Source organism: Jaculus jaculus, chromosome 3, assembly GCF_020740685.1.
Source record: "Jaculus jaculus isolate mJacJac1 chromosome 3, mJacJac1.mat.Y.cur, whole genome shotgun sequence".
Lineage (NCBI taxonomy): Eukaryota > Metazoa > Chordata > Mammalia > Rodentia > Dipodidae > Jaculus > Jaculus jaculus.
In genome coordinates, this window is record NC_059104.1 from 92,639,779 (window position 1) to 92,656,308 (window position 16,530).

Below are 16,530 nucleotides of genomic sequence, written 5' to 3' on the forward strand. Positions count from 1 at the left end.
AAGACCACCGCCTCACTGTGGTCATGGCCCTGATGACCAGTCTATGCTGGTTTTTCCTATCGGTCTCTGTGTGCTTATATATGGGTGCATTTGAGTGCTGACTATATTTACATCCTCTATTTTGCTCTGAGTCTCTCCAGCCTGTCTGTCTCTAACCCCTCTTGAAACCTAGTCATCTGCAAGGAAGACAGCATGTGTTAATAACTAAGCGCTGTGTGCAAGCTTCCCACTGTTTCAATACGAGTACACTGACGAGCCCCAGACCCTCTGCCAATCCAAGTACTCTCAAAACAGATGAGGCTCCTGTTCAGGTGAGTGACATCACACTGACATGCCCAATGCATACCAGGTCTCTCTGGAGACTTCCCTGGAAAGTGACATCAGGAAGCTTCTATAGAGGAAAAATACCATGCCAGCAAGTTATGGCCATGACACCCTCCCTCTAACCTCTGCATGGAGACAGCAAGGCTTTTTCCCAACCCTTCACCAGTCCTCACTCACATTAATAGGATGTCTTGTGACAAACTGGGCTGCTCGCATGGGCTTCCGGCCAAAGGAGACCCAGAGCTGGACAGAAGACTGCTGCTGGCTGCCCAGGAGATGCTGCCAAGGAAGAGGAACAAACAATTAACTGTGCCGGATAAGAGCCACGTTCGAAACATGCAAGAGAAAGCGAGCTGGACCCTCCGCCCACTGAAAACAATCTATGACCACAAAGTCCTCTATTTACAATGTCAGTGTCCCTGGAAAGCTCAGGCTTGGCAGTTTTGTCCTGGTTACCTGGTCTGCAATGACAGTAGGTACTCTGGATATTACGTGAGGAGCGACAGTGGTAAGATGGGAGAACTTGGACTTGGGGAAGGCAATGAAGGCTGTGAATACAACATGGAAAGAAGAGCGGAAACGGGGCCTAGGCTGTGGGATAAGGCTGAGGAGATAGGCTGGGCAGAGCCTGCGGCCACAAACCAGCACAGGGGAGGTCAGCCACCCACCATGCAGACCTTTCCACCCATATTTTGGTGTAGAGGGATGCTTGAATATTACACTAAGGCTTGCAAGAACCTTCAGTGGTTCTCTGTTCCAATCTCTACTAGAATATACTAGAATATATACACTTTGGTAGAGCAAAATTGTGGTGGTTTGATTCAGGTGTCCCCCCATAAACATAGGTGTTCTGAATTCTAAGTTCCCAGCTAATGGAGATTTGGGAATTAAACGCCTCCTGGAGACAGTACATTGTTGGGGACAGGCGCATGGGTACTATAGTCAGTTTTCCCTTGCCAGTGTTTGGCACACTCTCCTGTTCCTGTTGTTCACCTGATGTGTCCACCTTCTGCTCATGCTATCAGTTCCCCCTGCCATCGTGGAGCTTCCCCCTCAAGCCTGTAAACCAAAATAAACCTCTTCTTCCCCCAAGCTGCTCTTGGTTGGTTGATTTCTACCGGCAATGTGAACCTGATTGCAACGAAAGTATTCAATATGATGCTGAGCTTACCACATTGCATTTGAGGGTGTGTGCGCGCGCGCGCGTGTGTGTGTGTGTGTGTGTGTGTGTGTGTGTGTGTTTAAATTAAAGGACAACTTTCAGGAATTGATCCTTGCCTTTCACTTGCTTGAAGCAGGGCCTCCCCCCCCACACACACACATACACATTCTTATAGTTACTGTTCTTCACCACTGTATTTACTGCTCCCCAGGCAAGTTGGTGCATGATCTTCTGGGACATTCTTCTGGTCTCTACCTCCCATCTTGCAGTCAGTATGCTGGGATTATGGAAGCCCACCACAGCTCCCAGCCATTACTTGGGGTCTGGGGATCTGAACTTGGGTATTTGGGCTTGAATGGCAAGTGCTTTATTTATTGATAAATCTCAATGTTAAGCCACTGCTGGAATCCTGGGAATGTCTATTAAAGCACTGTATTAAGAGTCTGCTTAATCACACAGGGAAATCATGAAACTTCTCTAGCCCTCAGTTTATTCGTCCATGAAATGGGTTTATATGGAGCATGACTTTTCTGTACATGGACTTAAGTGATTCTGAAAACACATCGTATATTTACATGCACAAGTTTTTCACAAATACATTCAGTCATTATACTATGGAGGGCTTTTTATAAGATGTTCAGAGGAGGGTCTGGGGAAATGGCGCAGCAAGGATGAGCACTTGCATGAGAGCCTAACAAAGCTTTGGCTCAATTGCAAAGCACTCATGGAAACAAACAAAAAAAAATTATAAAAACAAACACCTGGGCTTAGCCATATCCATAGGCTTAAATGACATTTCATGATTTCCTGACATGGTAGAGCACTCAATCTAGTGCTTTTCTGTTGGGCCCTGAAAGGCCCAGGTGTGAGGCCTAGTGGAACTTCCTGAGTCTAGCTAAAGTTTGGCGACCTGTCTCTGGCCAGCTAGGACTCAGCAAGACACCTAATGGCTTCTGGCCTGCCACCTCTGCGTGGCAATTGTAATTACCATTTCAACAGTTACAGTTTACTATTGGCCCTTACCTTTTCCCCCATCCTAAATCCCTGCCTTCCTCCCCAACATGATATAGGCAACTGCTCACAGCAATAAAGCGAGTTCCTGTGAGTTCCTGCTTCCACAAGACTCCCAACTCAATGTGCACACACACGTACACACTGCACATGCATACACACTCCATACCACACGTCTACACATGTGTGCAAATAAATAAATTCAAAAAATTAAAAATAAATATCACTTTTTAAAACAATATTCCAAGCTGGGCATGGTGGCATATGCCTTTAGTCCCAGCACTTGAGAGCAGAGGTAGGAGAATCACTGAGTTTGAGGCCAGCCTGAGACTGCATAGTGATTTCCTGGTCAGCCTGGGTTAGAGCAAAACCCCATCTTGAAAACAAACAAACAAAAAAATTATACACACACACACACACATACATATACAGACATATACATATATTCAAAAGAGGCCCATGACTCAAACAACATAAGAACTCTGATAAAGCCCTGTAGAGATTTCCAGCTTTGTGCTTATGACTTGGTACTAAAGACAAACACATTTGTCAGGGAAGTCTAAGGGAAACACACCCTCCTGTGGACATCATCACACAAGTGACTGCCAAGCTTAGCAGATACCTGGATCAACCACAGCAGGTATTACGCTTTGAATGTGAAATGTCCTCTTGTGTTTGAACACTTGGCCCCCAGCTAGAAGTGCTACTTGGGGGAGTGATGGACCCTTCAGCAGGTAGGGCCTAGCTAGAAGAAAGAGGTCTCTGGTGAGAGAGACATCACGGGGCTGAGGGCTATAGCCCTACTCCACTTCCTTTTTACGCTCTCTGCTTCCTGACTGCTGGCATGAGGCAGTGAGCTACATCAGGATCGCGTCACTTGACAGGAGTCAGTCCAGCCACCATTCCTCTCCCTCCACAATGTACTGTTTCTCTGGACCATAAGCCAAGATAGATCGTTCATCCTTTTAAATGTATTCTGTCAGGCATTTGGTTAGAGCAACCAGAAAAATTGATTTTGGCTCCATTTGTTCTTGATTGTTATTCTAGACACTAACATCCTAAGAGCCAGGAACACATCAGAGGATGAATATGAACAAATTATCGTGTCATTTATGTGTTAAAATGTTATCATGAAACCAATTACTTTGTGTGCTAACCTAAATTACATAAATAAGTGAAAAGAAGTTAGAAAAAATTTTGAATAATGCAAGGAGGCCTGGAAATTAAGAATATATAGTAAAGCAACCTTACCCCATAAATACAAAATTACAGAGCAATACAATCGATTTTTTTAAAAACTCACACAACGCATCACTTCAGGGGGAATATTCTTAGACCAATATGAATCCAAGTTCACTCCTGAGGCATTCTTAAAGATTTATAGTATTATTTTACTGCCATTAAGAAAAATATGAGCAATTCACCTCAGGCATACGACTGTGCAGCTCCCTGCCAGGCTCTGGTGCTTCTATTAACAAATCACAGGTTCTTTACAAGTCGGCTTTTCCTTTACTATTGTCGGTAAGCCACGTCATGTGGAAAGACTGGGCGCAGTGTGAGTACAGGGCAAAACGCACTTGTCCTGAGCTTTCCTCCTCTCCCTCCCACACCTCTTCAAGATTCTCTGTGCAATCACACCCAGCATGTTTACACAGTGACAGGCAATCTTGTGCCATCCTTAATACCCAGCACTCCTTTCCTCCTGGATAGCAGGACTCTGACCCCCACCCAAAATGAAGGATCACCACTCTCCACAATCTTTCTTGCTCTGTGTACTCATGAGGCCAAGTGCTTGTTAATGAGATGCCAAGAGATGGTTGCATTGGGTTTCTAGGAAAAGATAGACCCACTATCCTTCTATACTCTCCCTAACTGTGTAAGAGCTCAAAGGCCAGTGAGAACAAATTGATAAAGGAAATAATTTCTTGGGCTCGGCACATCAGGACACCAGCCCTAGCTCGCCTCCCTGAGGCAGCACTGGAGAGGAACGAGGTGCCAATCTTGGTTAGGCTACTTTCATTTCTAGCCTTCAGTAGCAGCCTAACACAATTCCAAATGGACCCATGCAATTTAATGTCTTGTGTCCTCGTCAAGCTATGATAGAAATTCCACTGTACAATTTTCATGAATGGTGCATCTTGATGTTCTACAATTCTTTTTTTTAGAAAATTTTGCCTCTGTGTGCATGTTGGGTTCATAGGTGAGGGGTGCACGTGTATCTGCAGGTGCAGGTCAGAGATCAGCATCCCTTTATGGCTCTTTATTTTATTTACCGAGGCAGAGCCTACCACTGGACCTGGAGTCCACCTGTCTCGTTCCGCTAGTCTAGCTGGTGCGCCTGCCCAGGAGCTACCCGCCTTTGCATCCTGAGCACCGCAGTCACGTCTGTGCGCTAACATGCATGGCGGCACCACCCTTTTTTTTCTATGAATTGTGCATCATAGACAATTTTACATTTAACAGCTACAGATGAGCATTCAGGTTATTTCCAAAAGTCCTCTTCAAAAATCAGACTGGTATATATTACCTTTTTCAGTATTTGCAATACAATTTTGGGGTGTGATTTTTGAAGAATGCCTAAGTAAAAAAAAGAAAAGGAAAGAAAAGAAAAAACTCATTTTCTGAGACATAGTCTTATGCAGCCCAGGTGAACTTCAAACTCACTCTTTAGCTAAAAGTGGGCTTAACTCCTGATCTTCCCACATTCAAATCTCAAGTGCTGGGACTGCAGATGTGTACTATGCCACCCAGCTGTTGAAGCCTTTATTTTGGCTATACATTATGAAATGGCCTTCCTGAAAGGTTGTATCTGTTAATACATACAACCACGCATATACCTTCACCAACAATGGAAATAATTTAAATGTCTTAATCTAGGTCAATCTTACAGAATCTAATATTTTATAAGAAGATGTTTTTAACTTTGGTGTCAGCTCTGATAACCAAAAATAAATACTAACTGAGATCACTCACCTGCTAAAGTACTTGCCATGTAAGGACATGAGTTCAAACCCCAGAACCCACTTAAGAAGAAAAGACAAGCATGGAGGCACCACCTGTAATCCCAGGATCAAAGAGACAGACAGGGAGGTCCCAGGGACTGGCCAGGGCCAGCCGATCTAGCCTACTCAGTGTGTTCCAGGCCAATGAAAGACTCTGTCTGTCTCAAAAAGGTCTCTGTACCTGAAGACCACCACCCCAGGCTGTCCTCTGGCTGTGATATGACACACATGTGTGTACTCACATGCCCGCATGTGCACAATTAATTGAGAATTCGTCTCTATCTGCCTCTGTTTCTTATTCAAATAAATAAAGTTTTTTTTTAAACTGAAGAAATGAAAAACAAGCAGAAGATAATAAATGGCACACTCTTATCAATGAAGGCCCAAAGAAGCTGCAGTGAGCTATACAACTTTGATGTTTCACAGCAACTCTGCCGGAGATTGGTGGACAACATGAGGGCTCCCAGGCCATGCGGTGACACAGGGACATTCGCTGAGTAACACAGAGCTATGGTTACGGCACTGAGGGCAGCACATCCCTCTGGACCAAGGGCAAAGTTTCAGTCAAACATTCTCCACATGAATGTTATTCACAGGGAACACCACAAATAAAACAAAGAATCCAAGGACAGTGGCCCATGTCTCTCCTCCCCTTTGGTGGCTAAATATTGTCAACCTGACTTCACTGAGCCCCTCCTAGATGAGTAAAGCACACCACAGAATGTGTTCCTGGGACTTGTCCAGGGAAGATTAACCATGAAGAGAACACCTGCCCTGAATTCCTCCAGTGGAATAAAAAGAGAAAGAGGTAGAAAGTAGCCTATGGAGGAAAGAGAAAGGTGGGAGGAAGCTCATGCAGGAATTCTTTCACTCCCTGGGCACCACGAGGTGAGTCTTTCTGCTCGCCTTTCAGCATACCTTCCTCTGGCATCATGGACTGAAACCTCTGAAGCTGTGAGCCAAAACAAATCCTCCCTCCTTGAGGCTGTGTCTTCCTTAGGTGTTTTGTCACAGCAACAATGACAACAACAACAAATTCATTAATACATCCCAGCTACTCAGGAAGTTGAGGCAGGAGGGTCAGTGGAGCCCAGGAGATAAAGAGCAGACTCAGTAACACAGCAAGACCTCATCTAACATACAACAAACAATCAAAAATGAATAAAACAGACAAAATATGACATTTTGGATTTATATGCAAAACATTCTAGGAAGGGGAAGAATTAAGTAATGGGTAGACAGCTAGTGGAACTGGCACATGTGGTAATACTGAAGATGGGTGAGGGCAAACCAAGAGGTTATATCAGTATTAGCTGTATTAACTGTTCTTGTTTATTGGCTGTGAGAGGATTATAGTAAAGGTTAAAAAGTTCATATTAATTGGAAACACTTCCACAGTAGCAGGGAAAGAAACTGTAAAAATATACTCAGCCATTAAAGAAAAACACTGACCAAAAAAAAAAAAAGAATCTCAAAATCAACTCTTTCAGAATTCTCGAACTAACTAAAGGTCTACGACCCCCCCCCCCAACAAAAAAATCTCTTTCAGTTACTTTCTCACTCCTGGTACGAGATACCAGCTAGAAGCTGCTAAGGGAAGGACAGGGTTAAGGAAGCATGGCAGGAGGGGAAGTCGACAGAGCAATGAATTAAGTGGGGCTGGGCTATACAATCTCAAGACGCCCACAGTGACACAACCTTCCCAAACAGCACTGCTACACTGAGGATTGACTCTCCCAACACAGGAATCTATGGGGGACATTTCACATTCAAACCACCATAAAATCCAAAATCTTCTCAAGAACAGCAAGTAAATCTTGGCAAGAATGGCCTATTTTGTACCATTTTCATTTGCTCTAGTCCCCTCCCTTTCTCTAGCTCTGAGGTAGCCTTGGAAAGGCAAAGTCTCCCAGCCACAATGCCTGAAGAGATCAGAAAACTCGGACAGGACAGACTGAGACACCCTCAAGGAATCCAGTTGGAAAACCATCACTACTTCTGATGGTGCACAGGAAAGCTGCAATCTCAGGTCTTATCTTTCCATCGCTTGCCCAACAGGCAGTTAGGATGTTCATGGGAAACGATGGACTAACAACTGGCAAATGCTGAGCATCACAATGGCCACAGGTAGCAGGAGCCCTGGCAATTAACCAAGGCTTAAGAAAAACCTGGGGAGATTTTCATAAGAGGCTTTGTTTGATAAGCTCTGGAAGATTTCTGGGAATCTCTAAGGCCAAGCAGCACATGAGAGTTAAGGAGTCATCCCCTCAGGAAAAAGCAAAAACAAAAGGCAGTCTATCTCTCACCTCTAGCTAACCTGGAGGCTCTGCATGAGGAGGAAGTAAAAGGTACAAGCAGCTTTGTAATTTGCCAAGAAAAACCCTGGAGGTGTGGGGCAGCACATCTGAGGCCACAGGAAAGGTAGACACTGGCTGATTCAGAGCCCTCGAGGAGCTCTCCAGTAACTCACAGGCTACTAACTGAATAACAGCCGCTTCAGTAGCTGAGCACAATAAAGAATGTAACTTCTATACTCACAGAAGCAGGGCAGAAAGCTCAACTGAAAACACAAACAATTACCAAAAAAGAAAAAAATTAAAATTAAAAAAATAGGTAAGAAACGCCGTACTATTTTAAATGCAGATTTTTCAACAAAACTATTACACTAGAAGCCAGGATCCAGCACGAGAGAGGTTAAGGTCGGAGGATCAACAACTTCAAGGGCAGCATCTGTCTCAGAAACAAAACCTAGGGACTGAGGAGGTGACTCTGTGGCAAAGTGCTTGTCTGGTGTTTATAAGGTCCTGGGTTTAATCTTCAGTATCAAAATAAAAGGACACTTTACTTACAAAAGCACTGAAGGCCATTGCCCACGGTCCCTACTCTAGAGCAAAGCATGGGCATCATGCAAGGTCAACGGATGCATTTCTTCTAAGGACAGACAGGACACTCGACAAGCCCACACACAGTGTCTTTGCTGACCGCTGCACGTGCAGGCAAGTAATGTCTGGTGTGGGTCGCCACCTGGGACTGAGGCTGACACTCACCCAGCTCAATCCATTGGACAACTACTGCTCTCTACCAGGAAAAACTGAATCATTGCACATTGCTAATGTAACAGATGGCAGAGGGACCCCATTCTTTTTCTATTGCCCTATCCACTTTGATGTAACTAGTAAAACAAATAAATGAACTTCATTTCAAAAAAATTAAAAATTAAACTTGGAACAAGAAAACAAAAGGACATCAAATACAAAGCACGTGTGCAGCATGGACCCAGCCTGGTAACCCAACGGGGCACCACATGCTACTGAAACCCTGGTAACCCAACGGGGCACCACATGCTACTGAAACCCTGGTAACCCAACGGGGCACCACATGGTACTAAAACCCTGGTAACCCAACGGGGCACCACATGGTACTAAAACCCTGGTAACCCAATGGGGCACCACGTGGTACTGAAACCCTGGTAACCCAACGGGGCACCACGTGCTACTGAAACCCTGGTAACCCAACGGGGCACCACATGGTACTAAAACCCTGGTAACCCAACGGGGCACCACATGGTACTAAAACCCTGGTAACCCAATGGGGCACCACGTGGTACTGAAACCCTGGTAACCCAACGGGGCACCACGTGGTACTGAAACCCTGGTAACCCTGAAACCCTGGTAACCCAAAGGAGCACCACGTGGTACTAAAACCCTAGTAACCCAACAGGGCACCACGTGGTACTAAAACCCTAGTAACCCAATGGGGCACCACGTGGTACTGAAACCCTGGTAACCCTGAAACCCTGGTAACCCAAAGGAGCACCACGTGGTACTAAAACCCTAGTAACCCAACGGGGCACCACGTGGTACTAAAACCCTAGTAACCCAATGGGGCACCACGTGGTACTGAAACCCTGGTAACCCTGAAACCCTGGTAACCCAACGGAGCACCACGTGGTACTAAAACCCTGGTAACCCAATGGGGCACCACGTGGTACTAAAACCCTGGTAACCCAACGGGGCACCACATGGTACTGAAACCCTGGTAACCCTGAAACCCTGGTAACCCAACGGAGCACCACGTGGTACTAAAACCCTGGTAACCCAACAGGGCACCACGTGTTACTAAAACCCTGGTAACCCAACGAGGCACCACATGGTACTGAAACCCTGGTAACCCAACGGAGCACCACGTGGTACTAAAACCCTGGTAACCCAACGAGGCACCACGTGGTACTAAAACCCTGGTAACCCAACGAGGCACCACATGGTACTGAAAACCTGGTAACCCAATGGGGCACCAGCTCTAATCCAGGTCTAAGACAGGTGACCCCACATAGATTAAAAAACCAACTTTTGAGCCAGGAACGCCTAAAGGACTCGGAAGGAAGGAAGAGGTAGGGTATCACCAGGCCACCCTGAGACTACATAGTGATTCTAGGTCAGCCTGGGCTACAGTGAGACCCTATCTCGAACCCCCCCCGCAAAAAAAATTCAAAGTATTATTCATGGTGCTGGAAGGAAGCAAAAGAGTTAATCATCGAGATCCTGCTATCTGTGGTTTTCAAATTAATTCCTTAATTTTCCAAATTTACATGACTCCATTTAACATTCAAGCCTGTGGTAATTCCCCAGCCCAGGCAGCCTCAGAACTAAGAAGACCCCAGAAGAAAGCAACACTAGGAAGCTTCCACACTCCTACTGGGAGAGTTAACTGAGCACAGCGTTTGTTCTTGTGGTTGAGTAATATAATGCAATAAAAAGGCGGAAAGCACCATTTTATCACCCGCCACTCTGCTCACATCAATCCACCCTTTGAGAAATGTTCTGTTGACAACATAATTAACTGTTGTATGAATCTTATATGCAAAGCAGGCCTAGGACAGTTTCTTGAATGTTCAAACCTTGCATTGGGACCTTGCAATCTGCAATCTGTAACATCTGCCCCTTGTGATCCTGCGGCAGGTACTCCTAACCCTGGTGCAGGGGACAGTGCCCAGTGGAATCCTGATGTACCTTACCTAGAGTCTAGAGGCCTGTTCAGCAGAAGGGAGAGCTGACAGAGCCACCCTTTTAGAAGGCTCCTAGGGTACAGTGAAATAATGCAATGCAACCCATGTGAGTCAGACTTTGCTTTACTGTGTGTGTGCGGAGGGGCAACTTAATGGAAGGAATTACTTATTTTGGTTCATAGTGTCAGAGGCTTCAGTCTACTGTGGCTAGAAAAGTAGAGCACATCACAGGCAAAGAAAACGGGAAGAATGCCTGGTTTCTTTTCTTCTTTCATTCTGTCTAGGCTCTCAACCTATGGGACAGATGGTACCAGCAACTTTCAGGGTATGTATTACCCTTCTAGTTAATCCTCTCTGAAAACGTCCTCACAGACACACCCAGGGTATGTTTACTAATCTCATAAGCACATCTCAAACACAATCGAGTTGACAAGCTTAACCATCACCCCACCAAATTAAAAGCAAAATAAGTTGTCTGTGTTTTTCAAGTTAGGTGGTCAAAGATGGCATCTATTCAACTCTACAGCACACCTGCTTTGCTCCAATGTTTTACAGACACTGGATAAGACATCAGTAATGATCAAAACAGACATGACCCCTGATCTTTAACTCTCCACAGGCACTCCACAAATGGGCTGTGTGTTATTAGACTGGGATGGAGGCACAGATGGCTCCAACAGGCATATACCTGAGCTCTAGGAAGAGCAGGGCAAGCAAAATTAAAAACGGCCATCCACCTCAGGAAAAAAGGAGGGTAAGCCAGAGGATCTGCCTCTATGTCTGACACTCGAGAAATTAGAGCCACACAATAACTCCAGGCCTAAAAAAGAAACTAAAAAGCCCAGCAACCACTGAAGAACTAGAGACAAGACTTGAGAGCACAACAGAACCTCAGGACAGTCAACTTGAGTTACATTGCTTGGGCCTGGCTTCCTCCTGTGTACTGCCAGCACCCTATCCCAGCTCAAGGCAAATCATTCCTGTATATGGGGGCGGGAGGGAGCCGCAGGGAGAGAAGCTGGGATGATAGCTCAGTGAGTTAAAGGCTTGCTGCACAAGCATGAGATCCTGAGTTTGGTCCCCAGAACCCACCCCATAAAAGGCCAGGTGTGGTGACATGGCTGTGATCCTAACACCAAGGAGGCAGAGACAGGGAATCTCTGGGGTTCACTGCTACCTAGCCAAGCTCCCTCCCCTCCCGCTTAAATAAATCAATAAACAAATACAGGAAATAACCCTGACATCAACCTCTGGCTTCCACAAGCACATGCACATGTGCATGCACACCTACACACACTTATAACACACACACAAGTAAAACTAAAAGGAGAGAAAAAGATACAGAAAGCAAGAAGGGAGTGATCTCATACCTATGGGTCAATAGCAGTTGCTTGCCAAAGTTCAGTGAATTTTGTAAAAAAAAATAAACCTACATCTGCACTTATACTTCCAACCCTCCTCCCTGCTGGACAGCATCTTTCTCTAGCACATGAGCCTGTTAAGGGGGTTGACCTGCTTCGCTTGGCCTGCTACCAATTATAGAAATAACTGAGAGTCTGGAGGAAAACATTCCATCTGACTTCAGTCCCTAGGTTAACAGTGACAGAAAGCAGGACAAACTCCCAGGAATCAGAGGTCTTCCGCAGGGCTCATGTCAGTGAAGGGGTGGCTGGCTCCCAGGAAGAAAGCAAGCCTGCAGCTCCCAGGAACGTGGCCTGGCATGATGTTGGCAAAGCTGTTTTTTGTTTTTTTATATTCCCTTGTACCAAAGTGATAAGGTTCCAGAGTGAACTCAACACAGAGGCACAGAAAGTCCTGCTAAATAATCAACTCTGGTTTTAAACAACAAGCAAGCCCTCTATTTCAGCATCTGGCTCCAACACATCAAGTCAAGGGGAAGTTTCTCCCAAAGGCTGAGAGAGTTAAGCTACTTACTGACAGCTGGAAGCTTAATTACTGCTTTTCTTACAGCATTAACTCCACTAGCCAATGACTACACATCCTATTGCGTATGTAAATAAAAGTGGCCAAAAATCTCTAAGAAATGGGTCTACACGGAAAGGAAATCAAGCTGTGAAATTCAAAGAATTAATTTTAACAATACATTGATTTCCCATCCTTCCTTTCTATGTTCTTCTCATTGGGATTTCAAAGACGCTTGTCTCTGTCAAGGAGAGTTGGCTCTTAAGGGACAAACTCCTGGAGTCTGCAGACACTTCATGAGCATGTCCTAAACACCTCCACCCCTCTGGCCCTGGCACCTTCCAATCCTTCCAGCATGTTCATCAGTGTGCGGCATCATTCAGCCAAGCTACCCCCCATGTATCATCTCAGCTCACCTGGGACGTGACAACACCTGCAAAGGAACTGCAGACACCTACTTGTTTAGTATGTTCAACTTACCACCACCTTTGTGGCAAACAGGTACTTGTCCCGAAGCTGAAAGTCCCTCACTTCCTCAAGGATCACTTCCTGGTTTTCCCGGGACTGGAAGAAGTCTGTACTTCGGAACACTGTAGAGTAGCCAGAGGGTTCATGCCGCTCAACGTAGATGGTATTGGGCTTGTCGTACGGATCAATTCCCCTGGAAGAAAAAAAGACAACAAAAAGCATCTCATTTCCATGCTTAACCATCAGAGACATGGAGGCTTTGCTGTGTGAACATCTACCAAGAACTGAACGCTCCCATGGTGCAGGCCATAGTGGTACTCTGTGCCGATGGCACATGCCTCTGGTTGCTCCTTGGATCAGCACAAAAGCAGGGGATTCGCCACTTGTTGTGTTTTATGCTGCTCTGGTGGTTTCCAGCACATCCTGGACTTAGCTTAAGGCAAACTGTGGCCCTGCTTCCAAATGCAGACAGGAGAAAAGACACAAGGCAGAGTGTTTCAGAATAAATAAGCCATGGGCTGCAGAATGCACTCAGCAACTTGCTGGCCTCGAGTTAGGAACCTCAGCAGGATGAAGGCATGTTTCCTCAGGGCACTGCAGTCTTGGGGGTACACCACCAGGGACAGTACATTAGGAACCTCGGAGTGTGATCTCTCCCTCAGATCCTGCCCTGTAGGTCCCCTGCCAACGTCATTGATCTGTACCATCTGGAGCCTTCCTGCCAGGATCTTTCATCTCCCGAGGGTCTGCTTTACTGACATCCTAGATGTCCTTCAGAAAAGGAAGGCTCCGGTCTTGCTCTATGCTTTGGTGAACACCTTGTGCAGAGATGTCATCTGCACACACTCTGACCCACCCCCGCAAATCCTACTCTCCTTTAAGGTCAAGCTCAAGTCCCAGTCCTCCGGCTAGTCGTCCCCAGTGCTCTCCTCCCACAGGTCATTCTATGTGGGTTTTAACTCAAACTAAGTTTGCAAGAAGAACTGAGACTGCGTGAACTTTGGTATTGGTCTCATTACAGCGGTGCTTTGTGTATGTGCATGCATGTGGAGGTCAAAGGACAACCTTAGGTGTCTCCTCGGGTGCCATCAACCTTTTCGTGAGAGACGGTCTTTCACTGGTCTGGACTTTGTCAAGTAAACTTACACTGGTTGGCCAGCAAGCCCCAGAGGTCAGCCTGGACCCACCTCCCCAGCCTTGAGCTTACTGCAAGCACACACCACCAGATCCTTTCTGTACATGGCTTCTGGAGCTCAATCTTGGGTCTTCTTGCTTACAAGGTGAGCACTATACCAACTGGGCTCTCTCTCCAGCCCCTACCATGGGGGCATCATACACACTGTATTGTATGTGTGTGTCTAAGCTTCCTAGACATGCACATGCCTTGAAAGGCTGCCTTCTACTTGCTTTTAATCCTCTTGGGATAATAGGAACCCTGGAGGAAGTGATGCTCACTACATTGGACTGTCATGCATGGACTATAATCATGGACGCTAATCCAAACTGCAACTGCTGGATGACAAGGTCAGACTGTACTGGATAGAAGCTCTGAACCAGTGTCTGAAAATAAGGTTCCACCCAGCAGCTGGGAGGATTATCGATCTTCCCAGGTTTCCAAATGCTCACAAGAACACCAAGGCCAAGAGGATCATTCAGCAAGTGGAAAAACCTTTTCCTGAGAGAAAAAAAAAAAATAATTGGGATGTCAGGAAAAGAACGCCATGGAGAGAAAGAGAGCATGCAGTGATGACTCAGGCTTTAAGACGGAACGTGTCACTTATGCAACTGAATGTACAAGGTTCCACGTGCCCCATGCAGCTCAGCATGAGGGAGGGAGGTGGTCATTTCCAACCCCTGCCAAGACGTACTGCCAAGGACATGGCCATCACATAAGCAAAAAATTACCTTTAAAAAAGGAGGATGGAAGATACGAAACAGAAAAGGGAGAGTCCCATTTTGTACTGCAGGACGACCTAAGGTTTGCCCTGCCATCTGGACTCGGAGCAGAACAGTGGCAAAAGCAGCCATCTCTGCCCAACGTGGGAGCAATCCATTCTTCCTCATCAGATGCTCAGTGTGGGGGTGGCCTGTGGCATGTTCTCTCCTTCTCCACAATTAGAAGTACTGATGAAAGTATTTCCTCTAGCCCAGAGGATATGCAAATCAAAAGGAGGCTGCTGGGTATTTTTTAAGAAGCAGAGGAAAGAATCCTTCTTGACATATTTAGAGATGAACTCACTTCTATTATTCTTCCTTGCCAGCCAAAAGAGGAAGCCACGGTCTAGAGATAGAACACACTGTGATTCTCATCCCAGCACCCCTCTGGCACCCATATTTGGACCTCCCATTTCTGGGATCAGCTCTGCCTACAGGTTCCTATTCTTTGCCATCCCCTCATCTTCCGGCTTGTCAGACTCACTCGGTTACTTCCTGTTCTCTTGGCCCTTTGAACACAGTCATCAGGCCTCACCTGCCTCAGCCACAGCCTCTCTAGGGAGGCTGTGCAAGTGCCCCCTGAGTTTCCCAGACAGGAGTTCCCCTGTTCTGTCTCGCCAGTCTCCAGTTCTGGGTAACATGAATTAAGCCCATCACCACCCTGCTGCTCCCATGCTGCCAAAAGTAAACCAAATCTACGTTACTCGCTGAGAGATCAGATCCTACTTTCACCTGCTAAGGGAAAATCCCTCAAGTAACCTGAAATCTCAGTACCGGCGATCTCTTCTGGGTATATACCCCAGAGAAAATGAAATCACCACCTCGTGAAGTTATCGGCACTCCCATGTTTTATCTGAAACGTTATTTGCAATTCCTAAGATACAGAAACAACCTAAGTGTTTGCTGACAGAAAAATGGATAAACTCAGATAGACAGACACAGTGGAGTATTAGCCAATCTTTAGAAAGGAGCTGTTACGTGACGACACAGATCAACTTCGGAGACATTATGTTAAGTCAAAGAAGCCAGACACAGAAAGAATAACATTGCATGCTCTCACAATTGGAATTTTTAAAAATTCTTATGTGGAGGATAAGAAGGTATGTGACAGGGGGCAGAGGAATTAGCTATATAGTATGCAGAGCTAACACACAACATGAGGAGTATGCCAGACAGTACACTGTACTTGGGATTGTTGCTAAAAGAATGGATTGCAGCCGCCCCATCGCATAATAAAGGGTAATGGAGGCAAGAGATATGTTCATTTGCTTCAGTATGGTAACATTTTACTAATGATATCTATGTACAAGCATTATGCTATACACTTTAAAAATCCACAGACACATGTAGGTAAACCAGTAGTGTCCATTGGAGATGCATCATTTAAAGAGAGATATCTGAGCACAGTCACTGAGGTAAGGAACCAACCAGTCCATAAAAGTTGGAAAGAACATTCTAGGCAGAGAAAATAGCAAATGCAAAGGCCCTGTACTCTGCAGTGGATGTGCACCTGACTTTTCATCAAAAAAAAAAAAGAAAGAAAGAAAGAAAAAATGATGTCTCTCTCAAAAGGGAGCGTAGATAGATACCCTCTGACCTGGTTTCGGTAGCATCACTCTGCCTGTGTGTTGAGGTGTGCCTGTACAGGAATGGGAGTGAAAACAGACCCCTCAAAAGACTCCGGCAATGACAGTGGCTTG

At 45.7% G+C, this 16,530-nt stretch overlaps 1 protein-coding gene across 2 annotated transcripts in view; it reads right to left on the bottom strand.

The window, feature by feature from the left end:
• Sorl1 (sortilin related receptor 1) overlaps positions 1 to 16,530 on the bottom strand; it is a 181,478-nt gene that overhangs the window by 124,664 nt on the left and 40,284 nt on the right. For both annotated transcript variants that reach the window (XM_045145521.1, XM_004667350.2), the window contains exons 6-7: positions 12,908 to 13,088; positions 502 to 603 (exon numbers count right to left, since the gene is read on the bottom strand). In XM_045145521.1, the coding sequence (XP_045001456.1) occupies positions 502 to 603; positions 12,908 to 13,088 (283 nt within the window). The remainder of the gene's footprint in view (positions 1 to 501; positions 604 to 12,907; positions 13,089 to 16,530) is intronic.